Source organism: Rhinichthys klamathensis, unplaced genomic scaffold (genome assembly GCF_029890125.1).
Source record: "Rhinichthys klamathensis goyatoka isolate OS25496 unplaced genomic scaffold, OSU_Roscu_1.1 h1tg000135l_1, whole genome shotgun sequence".
Classification (NCBI taxonomy): Eukaryota; Metazoa; Chordata; class Actinopteri; order Cypriniformes; family Leuciscidae; genus Rhinichthys; species Rhinichthys klamathensis.
In genome coordinates this window covers 1,472,246-1,483,258 of record NW_026606670.1, presented here as the reverse complement: position 1 = coordinate 1,483,258, position 11,013 = coordinate 1,472,246, and the positions used below count along the sequence as shown (strand labels likewise).

General features: G+C 36.7%; 1 protein-coding gene across 1 annotated transcript in view; it reads right to left on the bottom strand.

Annotated features, from left to right (window-relative positions):
• Nucleotides 1-2,844: 2,844 nt before the first annotated feature.
• Nucleotides 2,845-11,013, bottom strand: part of prim2 (DNA primase subunit 2) — a 112,834-nt gene continuing 104,665 nt past the window's right edge. Inside the window, exons 12-13 of the mRNA XM_056257179.1 lie at nt 7,172-7,240; nt 2,845-3,190 (exon numbers count right to left, since the gene is read on the bottom strand). Coding sequence (XP_056113154.1) covers nt 2,978-3,190; nt 7,172-7,240 — 282 coding nt within the window. The 3' untranslated portion in view covers nt 2,845-2,977. The remainder of the gene's footprint in view (nt 3,191-7,171; nt 7,241-11,013) is intronic.

Sequence of the window (11,013 nt, the reverse complement as noted above, 5' to 3'; positions counted from 1 at the left end):
TACATTCACCATTCAGAATTAGAATGCCTTTTAATATTTGAATTAAGTTGAAACGAGGTTGCAAACAGGATGTAAAAATGTATTCATATACACTGCTGTAACTATTTTCTTTTTCTATAAGCTGCATATTCAAACATGTTATATTCAAAAGTTTGGGGTCAGTAAGATTTATTTTTTATTCAGCAAATGTGGATTAAAGTGATATTTCACCCATGTAAATTCATACAGGTTTGGGACAAATTGAGGGTGAGTAAATTATGACAGAATAAACTGATAAAAATTTGATGTCGATATTTATCTAAATACAATATGGTGGACAGTTTTGTAGCAAAATGAAAATATTTTTGTTTGAATGGATTGTTTTGTCAATCTAATAAGTAGAAATAAATAGGCTTTTTTCTTCGTCTTACAAAACCAGTTTTAATTAGATTCTTCTGTTGTGTGACTGTTGAATTCAACATCCCGTGGCAAATCCCAGCACATCAATGAACAGGAAATACATTTTTAATTTAGGTCAAATTTGCTGTAATACGGCTAATGACCGTATCTCATCGGCTATAGTGAAAGCAGCATATATATAAGAGGGTATATAGCTTTGTCAAATGCAGTCAAGCTCTACCAAATATAAAACATGAAGGTCTCTTGCTGTCAATACCCCAGCTGTGCACTGCTTATATCCAGATGCATATTATTTCGCACTAATCCCTTGTCTGTCAGGCTCCATTTTTAAACTCCAAAGCTAATTTAATTCTGCTAGTGTGCCGTGGTGAAGGATTGAAGCAAAGCCGGCAGCGCAGCTCCACTGTCACTACATGCTTCATAGCCCAACACTATATGGCCTGAGGTTGGATAAAATAAACATATCTAATCGGTCTGTCATAAAGCATGGGAATGAAATTTCTTTTGCTTCCTCCATTCAACATCATTATTGTTGTTTAAGACTGTGAATGCAGCAATACAATGTTTTCAATGCTTGAGCTTTTGTATTGCCTGCAATTCAAAATAAAAGGGGTAAAGATGTTACACCATTAATCATTATGCTTCGACATGCATTGAACTGAAAGGGTGTTATTCTTTTGAAAGCCGATTGTTGGCCTCATCTAATAGACGATTACGTCAAGAGAGACCACGGGACATTTTAGTGATTCATATATATATATATATTTATTAACAACCCAGAATAACAAAGAAGTATGCACACATTTGGGGAATAACAATTGGGCTGAAACCATATGCACACTCAAAGGTAAGATCATTCATTAAATTTGTCCCTTAATGGTACTATTACTTGTCTTTGCCCTACCAAGGGGACGCATTTGCATTCACAATGCAGGTCTAACTCCACGGTGCCTCTAAATTTAGCATGTTGGCTTGTCCAGGGCACACAGTAAGAAAGAGAAGGCAAGAACTAAACCATTACGGAGCGAGCGAGAAGTAAGGCAATACGAGGAGGGGGGTTTTGATCATGTGAAGGACATATTTCAATGTTCAAGGACGTTTTCAGAAGAAAACGACGTGACACTGCATGGCACCGCCACAACAGACATTTAGAAACATCGTTTGTGGCATGCAAAGAACAAATGCTGCTCCACTTAATGATGCTTGACATTCAAAATAAATGTTCATTTCAAGCGCAATTATGTTTAAGAGTCAGAAGTTAGGATGAAGGGTTTACAGATAGCTTTAATGTGAGCGCTGAATGGAAAGCACCTCCTGTGAGGCCAAAATCAACATCCTTCATGTCCTTGAGGATTTGCTGTAATAGAATATAACTCAGCTTTACTTCTTCCTCCAGCATGAGCAAGGAAGAGGAATCAAGGTTTTTAATTTTACATTCAGATTTGTCATTTAAATGAGAAAAGTGCAGCTGGTTCAGTCTGAAAAACCCAAAGTATTTGGCACCTAAATTTCCACCTCATCTCATCCGCCTACTGTATTGTTTTTATTTTCTACACACGGATGATCAAATAAAGCAGTACCTTGTGGCCAAATGAGCGACTGCATACTTTTGACACTACATGTAGATGAATTTCTGTCTCTGTAGTTTAACTGCAGTATAGCACTAAAACACCAAGGTCATGGGTTTGATTCTCAGGGAATGCATCTGATCAAAACATCTGCAAAATAAATTCGTAGATTCTCTTTTGGAGAAATACACTACAGTTCAAAAGTTTGGAATCTGCGAATATTTATAAACAAATAAAATACAAATAAAAAAGTCAATTATGCTTACCAAGGCTGCATTTATTTGATCAAGAATACAGTAGAACAGCAATATTGTGAAATATTACAATTTAAAATAACCGTTATCTATTTTAATATATTTTTAAAAAATTTAATTTCTTCTTGTGATGGCAAAGCTGAATTTTTTTTAGCATTATTACTCCAGTATTTAGTGTCACATCACAATCTTTGTGTGATTTGCTGATTTGTTGCTGAAGAAATCAATGTTATCGATGTTGAATGTTATCAATTATCAATGTTGAAAACAGTTGTGCTGCTAGATATTTACTTTTTTCAGGATTTATTATAACAGCATTTTATTATATATGTCTTTACTATCATTTTTAATTAATATAATACTTTCTTGATAAATAAAAGTATTACTTTAAAACTAAAAACTTCTTCAACTGACTCCCAAACCTTTGAAGGATAATGTATGTCAAGTCATCACTGTACCAGCGGGAAGAAAGAGACTGAGCAGATGATCTTTACACTGATTACTAAATAGGTGGAGGTGAGTTATCAGTGTTGGTTATAATTAAAATAAAAATTAAAAACAGAAAATGCTTTTATGAAAAATGAAAATTATTTTTATTTATTTTATTAATTTGTATAAAAACATGTAATCACCAGAAAGATAAGGAAAATACAACCATATCAAAGTTTTTGAACATTGGAAACAATTTATATCAAATATAGTGAATGCAAGTAAGGGCCCATGGTGTATTCATCCCAGATTTTAAGTTCTACAAAATCATTCATCCTGGAAGAAGGAATCTAAATCCCCCATCTCCTCATGGGCCTGTTTGGAGCTTTCCTGAGATGGACGGGACATGTTTGATGGATTTTCTTGGCTTCTTTGTGATATCTCAACTTCTTTCTTGATGTCCCGGCCTCCACCCAGAAGCTTCTGACTCTCAGTGAAGTACTGGTTAGGGTGATTAAGAGAAAACCCAGCATCCTCAACCTGTAACAAGCAACAGAGTTTAGTATGCAAATTACTATAGTTGCGTTTTTGTAACAATGTGTATTTATTTTGTAAGCCAAGTTTAAATAACTGCATTGAACCTGGAACATTAAAAGGGTACACAGGGAAATTTAGGCTGGTAGTTTCTATTTAATCTCTCCTTTCTTTCAGCCTTGTTTATGGCAAAGCCTCTCACTGATGGATCCCTGAAAGCTGCATTGCACTCAGAACGCTGCACAATCCATTTGTTTCTAAGTGCAGAGGATATGGCTGTTTAATTATGCTTCAATCACAGCACGCCCCTGATACTCCTCATGAATCAAAGTTTCAAACCCATCTTTGAATCGAGTGCACAGGGGTCTCTGCGGTAGTTAAGCTGTGGACAGAAAGATCCATTACACGGATCCATCTCAGAGTTAACACATTACAGTGGGCTACCCTCGCCCAGCGACTCTGTGCCAAATGAAATATGCATAAACATGAAACAATCCCAGCAGAGGCCTAGAGACGGATCAATTCGGCGGATGCGCAACAAGCGCTCCTTCCAAAGTCCACCTCTCTTGCCTCCCCTTCTCCTTTTCATTATTCTCTCTATTGTTTGATTTATTGCGGTTGTGTAAATATTTCATCAGAGAAGTATTACATTTTGACCTTTAAATAAATGCTCCCAGTGAGAGAGGAATGCGAGCGTCTATTTGTTCTGTGTCGCGGATGTGAAAGCGGAGAGCACATATGGCAGTGATTAAAGTCTCCTACGCTTGAGTTCAACAAGCGTGTTTTTGCAGCTAAGACGGTTGCGGCATCGCGTATCAGATGTAAGGAAGGCGAGGTGGTGCGGATCCACTGATGCCCCAACAAGAATGTTTTATAGTGCCTGTTAACGTCAGAGGTTTCATCATTCACCAACCCTAAAATATGAGTCATGAATTTCAGAGAGGTGATTTTCATTGGGGTTGGTGGGGGGGGAGGGGGCAGTTTATCTTTCAAATCCTGTTATTGCAGGCTGTTCATCAAGGAAGCCATCTTATTCATTTTCCTGCATCATAAACCGTTCGCACTGTTTGGCTCAGGGCTATTAGTCATCAGCAATGACCCTAGTCCCGAGCGCCCCGGGGCCACGAGCTAAATGATGCCCTTGGACTGCAAAGGCGCTGCCGTTTCACCGGGAGCCATTAAAAGCCATTATATCCTATCAATGACACTTTGAGTGCATTACTGCATTAAAAGAGGGGTGGCGCAGACACAAACACTGTTATAAAGCTTTCTTATTGAGGGAATAAATCTAGACGTGCAAGAGATTAGAAATTTATACACACGCTCTTTGATTTACTCATCTCGACATTGAGCTAAAGCTTCAACAACAGCAAGAACATCAGCAGTTTTGAGGTGCTTACGGAGATGTGTGCGAGACTTTTACTCAACAGTGTTATTATTAATGAAAACTAAGACAAAAACTAAAATAATGAAATCTACCACAACTGACTCAAATTAACTACACTTTACTACAGTTCAAACATTTTTTGAAATAAATCTATAATTCAGCCAGGATGCATTAAATTGATCAAAAGTGTCAGTAAAGAAATGTATAATTTTACAAAGATTTCTATTTCAAATAAATGCTGTTATTTATTCATCACAAATTTTTTTTTTTTTTTTTATTAAGCAGTACGACTGTTTTTTTAACATTAATAATAAGAATGTGACACTGAAGACGAGTAATATATTAAAATAGAAAACCGTTATATTAAATCATAATAGACCATTCGGGTGTTTTGTGAGCGGAGCCTAGTGGGAGAGAAATACAGTTCTGCATGGAAGCCAAGCAATAAAAAAATAAAAATAAAAGGTAATTTCAACCTTATATCTCAGAGTTCTTATCTTTCTCACAATTCTGAGTTTATATCTCACAATTCTGAGAAGAAAATTCAGAATTGCGATATATAAGCTTGTTATTTTGACAATGATCTATAATCTTACGATTTGCAACATGACATCATGACTTATGCAGAGATGCAGAAATGCTTTTAAAATATTTTTAGAAAATCATACCAAACACTAACTTTTGAATGGTAGTCTATATTTAATGTGGTCCCAAATTAATATAAAACGTGTGTGACGTGAAATGTAACAACATTCATTTTTTTTTATGATAACATCTAGCGCATTAACTTTGGCAGCCCTAAAATACTGATACTAAAAACAAAATAAAACTTAAAACTAGAGAGAAAACTAGCTAGAAAACTAAATAAAAAAACAACTAAAATCAACAATGATCAACTAAAATGAAACTAAAGTGAAAACACAATAAATTAATGAAATTAAATAAACTAACAACTAAATTAGTGAAAAAGTATAAAAACCTATAAAATTGCTTCTGGTAGATGGTGAGAAATGGCTTCATCATTCATGACTTTACCTGTTACTAAAGCTTCCCCATTTAAAATCCATCTTGTTACACATTGCTGACAAACATCTGAAAGGTTTACCAAGCTCTCTCATATCCAAGACGGTCTCTTCCCCCTCTTCACATTAACCTGTCACCTAGCAGATAGCGTCTGTTTGCGTGGCGTTGGTGTGTGCACATTTTCATTCTCAACCTGACAGCTGGGCTGCTTTTTTAGTCGAGGGACAGGGCATAGGTGTCACACAGGTAATCTTGACTGACATAGCCTGAAATATTTCTCTCTGCTTGGCAAAAAATAAAATACAGAAAGGGCTCTAACTGTGAGTTCTATCCACCCCCTCCAATTTAAAACTTCTACTAGGAAGAAGAAATCTATTAGATAACCATTTAAATAGAGCTGTAATCATTTGCTTTCTCAACCAGCTCTGACACACAATTATGCCGTCAAAGAAAGCATATTGAAACTGCCCAAAGTCCAAGCCCAAAGTCCAATCCACATAGAAAAAGCAAAGATTCAGCACATTTGTCATTTGATTTTAAAAACGAGTTTCTGCTCCCTTACCTAGAAAATATGACCATAATATCAGCCTTAAACATGCTGAGAAAATATTAATGATCCGGAATAGACAATGTGTATCTAGCCTTCACCAAAAAGCATTAGATGATATAATTTGTATTTGCATCTTCTAAATTCAACAAAAATATAAATTAATTCCCATTCCTTTTGTTTCTGAGAGAATTACACATCTGTCCAATGTTGATATTATATATATATATATGATATGTATTTATATATATATATATATATATATATATATATATATATATATATATATATATATATATATATATATTCCAGAACAGAGATCAGCCAAAATAAAACTAAAAACCAATTGTCAGTGGTGTTTGGAGAAAAAAACTGCTGGTTTTGATTTATGGCTGGTCGACCGGTGCATCTCTAGAAAACACCATAAGAATTATTTGCACTTGCACATATGCTCCCAAATATATTTTGAGGTCGCACAGACTCAATTTCGAGAGCATATGCAACCAAAATGGTTGCAATTTCGAGCCTTGTTGGTGCATTACCATTTCCATCAGCCATGCTGAATTGATATTATAAATAAAGGAACACTATGACAAAGGCCCTGTCCCAAATGCCACCCTAAACCCTCAAATGTCAAATGGGACACCCTACGGACTGTGGACTTCACTGACACAAGCAGCGGTCACCGCAAATCTGCAAATTCACATCAAGTGCAGCATTTGGGACAGAGCCAAAAATGACATCATACAGATTTATGGCTAAGTATCAAATGTAAATCACCCATGTTGCTCATAAATAGTAAAAAAAAAAAAGAAAGAGAGATCTGTGCATTGTAGTGGACACCACGTATCAGAAGGAAAATTAATCTTAAAATTGCTTTGCAAAACACTACAAATTAAGATTTTATTAGAGGTCAGCTAAAGGCAGATGTGACTACAATGGTCAGGCTCTGTAAAGACTTCTCAGGGCTGTCCCTAAGCTGACAAAAGCAGGTCCAATTACAGCAGGCCAAAATGAAAAGCATCCTTACACTGTGTGTCAGCTCAAAGTACTTCTGGCAGGCCAGCTGAAAGTGCATTCCCTTGACCAGCTCCAGAACCTGTGAAAAAACAGAGAGAGAGAGAGAGAGAGAGAGAGAGAGAGAGAGAGAGAGAGAGAGAGAGAGAGAGAGAGAGAGAGAGAGAGAGAGAGAGAGAGAGAGAGAGAGAGAGAGAGAGAGAGAGAGAGAGAGAGAGAGAGAGAGAGAGAGAGATTGGTGAGCGGTTGGGGGCCCGAGAGCACAGTGATAATGAAAAAAAAGGGTCTTAATTATTTATAATACATTTACATGTATGCTCCAAAAAGGTATCTGCTTACATTATTAAAGACAAAATATTAAGAATAGAACAAAACAAACAGTGAATAGCATCAAATGTCAAAAGCACATTGAAGCTATTAACATGCGTTTCATATCCAGAGAGTCCCTGGATATTCTTTAGCTGAGATCTTCATTTACACCTTCATTCTAATGCGTCTCTGGCATGATTGGATAGAGATCAGCACAAAATGGAAAAAGAACTCGAAATGAGTTTTGCCATTCTGACAGATAAAAAAAAATGTATCTGATCTAATGTGCTTCTATACTTTAGAAACACCCCCAAAGTAAACATGCTAAAAAGAAAAAAGAAAAAAAAAAGTTATCAATGGTATCTTAATAAGAATTCAAATAAGATAAAAATTCAGCCTGACAGAAAATGTTTAACTAAGCCCATCAAAGTGAGGGATAATGATTATTTGTAGCACAAACAGTGACTGTGTTACATATTAGTATTACTGTATTACATATAACAGTAGTTTACGTTTTGTTGAACGTCAGAAACTTTCCCTGACCACCTCTGAATCCGATCACGAGTCTGGAGGCGCATTCATATCAGGCTTTTAATGTGGTCATGTGTCATCCAACTGCGCGACAAAGGAGGCCAAAATGTCAAATCAATATCTAAGAAGTCTTTGATAAGCAATAAAAAATGAATAACACCATTAACAACGCATTGTGCTATTTTTGCTGAGACAGCACACGTTTATGAGGTTTCAAGTGAGGAACAGGGGCAAAATGGCATCAAAGAGAGATGGAAAAGTAGTTACAATCTGCTTCTCTTTCCTTTTCTTTTTTGCTCAGACCTCCCCTCAGGTGATGCTTTTAACACCATGTATTCCCTGTAGTAAAGTATGGCATTCCACCTTAGCTAACACTGGCAGGAGCAGAAATGCATAATACATGGATTTAGAGGTGAGAGACAACACCATCCAACACCTAACTCGAAGTTCCGGAGACGATCGCTACGGGGAAGCAATGGTAACATATACAGCAAGACACCAGCTAGGGGTTCGACATATGCTGTGAAAAACAAGATAAAATCACTGGTTTAAAGGGGTCATATAATGGTACATGCACTTTTACAAGTTGATTGTACTGAAATGTGTGTTGGCAGTGCCTGTACACAGCCATCATATAATGATAAAAATCCATCCAGTGTTTTTGTTTTAATCTCCTTATATGTTTTCCCCTGCCTCAAATCAAGCCGTTCGACCGTGTGACGTCACACGGTCGGACGCCCCTCCCGCGATTGTTGATTGACAGCAGCGATTCAACACAGACCCGCCCTCGCTCGTCCTGTCAATCATAGTCCGCGCGGATCGGCGCGGTCATTGTTGACATGCTGGAGCACTGTCTATGAGCAGAATGGCGTCTAAGCGATTGTGGTGTTCTGTTCTTGGGTGCAATAACACAGCAGTCATTTTAATGTTCCTAAATCCGAACCGCTGAAGACGCAGTGGCTGAGTTTGTTTTCGAAGGGAATATTCCCCACGATCAACGTCAATGCTTTCATTTTTGCGCGAATCATTTCTCACCAGACTGCTTTATAAACGAGGGTCAGTATAAAGCTGGATTTGCTAAGAAGCTGCACCTGAATAAAGGATCGGAACCTATTCGTGTTCCTGCTGAACCTTCAGAAGAACTAAAGTGAGTGTAACGTTTTATTAATCTTTATATTAATATTAATCTTTGCAAATCGCTAGCTGCATGCTTCACGATGAATGCGTCGGTTTACACTCAGGATACATTACGGCATGTTTTCTATGTACAACGTTCTCAATATAATTCATAATCCCACGTTTATAATGAACAACGCGTTATGGTTATTGTGTTATTGTGTTACAAACGGTGTATGCGCAGAACAGAGAGGCGGGGTGAGCAAAGCTCATTATCATTTAAAGGCATATGCACTGAAACGGCGTGCTGAAAACAGCTGTTTTTGACCAAGTAAAATAAGTGTTTTCTTACAATACTAATGAGAATTTTTAATTAAAGTATATTACAAACTTTTAATTTAGACCCTAAAGAATCATTTTAGCTTGTACAAAAATGGCATTATATGACCCCTTTAAATATTGCCTGTGGATAACATAGTCAAGAACAGCTAATAACATGCATTACACATTTAAAACTGCACTCTTTTGACTTGTGGAAAACTGGTGAGTTTGTCTTAAAATATATATTTTTTTAAGGTAGCTGATTTTCAGACTTTTAAATCTAATTAAAACTATCAGAATAAACATTTAAAAACCAGAGATTTTATAATGATTGACAAAAGAACTAAACTGAACTAAAGGTTTTCCACTATTATCAGGAACATTTATCAACATAACTAGCACCCTCTTTGAAACAGAAGCTTAAATCAGAAACAATATGGAAATATTTTAACACTTTATATGTGTGGATTAAAAAAGGCTTTTCAATGTTAAAAAAAGCACATTAAAATTGCAATATTCAGGATATTACTTAATTTATTATTGCTAGTAAAACCATTGTTAATATAACGTGAATATTCAATACATAGACTGAATATTCAATTTCAGGGGATTTTTAAGTACGGTATTACGAAGTGGCATGAAAAATGTTGGGATTAAATTCATAACATGCGTGCTACGTGTGAACTCTACATGTTCTCGCTACTTCTTGCACTGTTTGAACTGTGAACCAAACATGCGATCCTTTAATCTGCACTTCCTGAGGTAGGAGCCACGCTGTGAAGGGCTCTAACTGTGAATGAGAGAGGAGAGCTGAGTTTTTTACAGTAGCTCTCCTCCAGACTGGAGTCTCGCCCTTTTGACTGTAATGTCACTTTGTCAATAGACAGGTTGACTGAGAAGGTTGACGTTCTGCATTTTAATCACCCTACTGCCCGGGCTTTTCACATTTTCTGAGGTTTTTAATTATCCAGCGCACTGGGCTGGCTCTGCAGCGAGAGGGCCACGTGCTGCGAGAGCTCCTGGGGTGAACATCAAGCTGTTGCTTCACACGCCCACAGGTCTAAGACTGAACACAGAGTGTATAAGGACACTGCTTGGGGTCTCCAATGAAATTATGAATTTAATTGGATTGGAAATGTGCTACCCTTGGGCTGGCATGTCGGACTGCATTAGGCAGCCATCAGCCATTTCCCTCAACCGCACGATGGGTGGTAGTGGATGAGCCATGTGAGAAAAACCCCCAGCACACCTTACAGTGGAAACATGCAAACGATTCTCAAATAGCTAAGAATGATTTTCATGCACTTCAAACTACATGCTTTATATAACTGAAGTTCAAAATATATAACAACACATCAACATTATGTTAAGAACCTATTTTTTTTTTATTACAAATTTTCAGTTCAAACCCACCCACCCCCCAAAATAACAATAATAAATAAATATGTAATATAAAAATATAATATTTTGATTGTATTTATATGATATATTGATATCATATTAATATGATAGCTACCTTCGGTCATCCACTAGAAATCTTAAGAGCACAACCAGAGATAGTACGCAACATTTGACTTC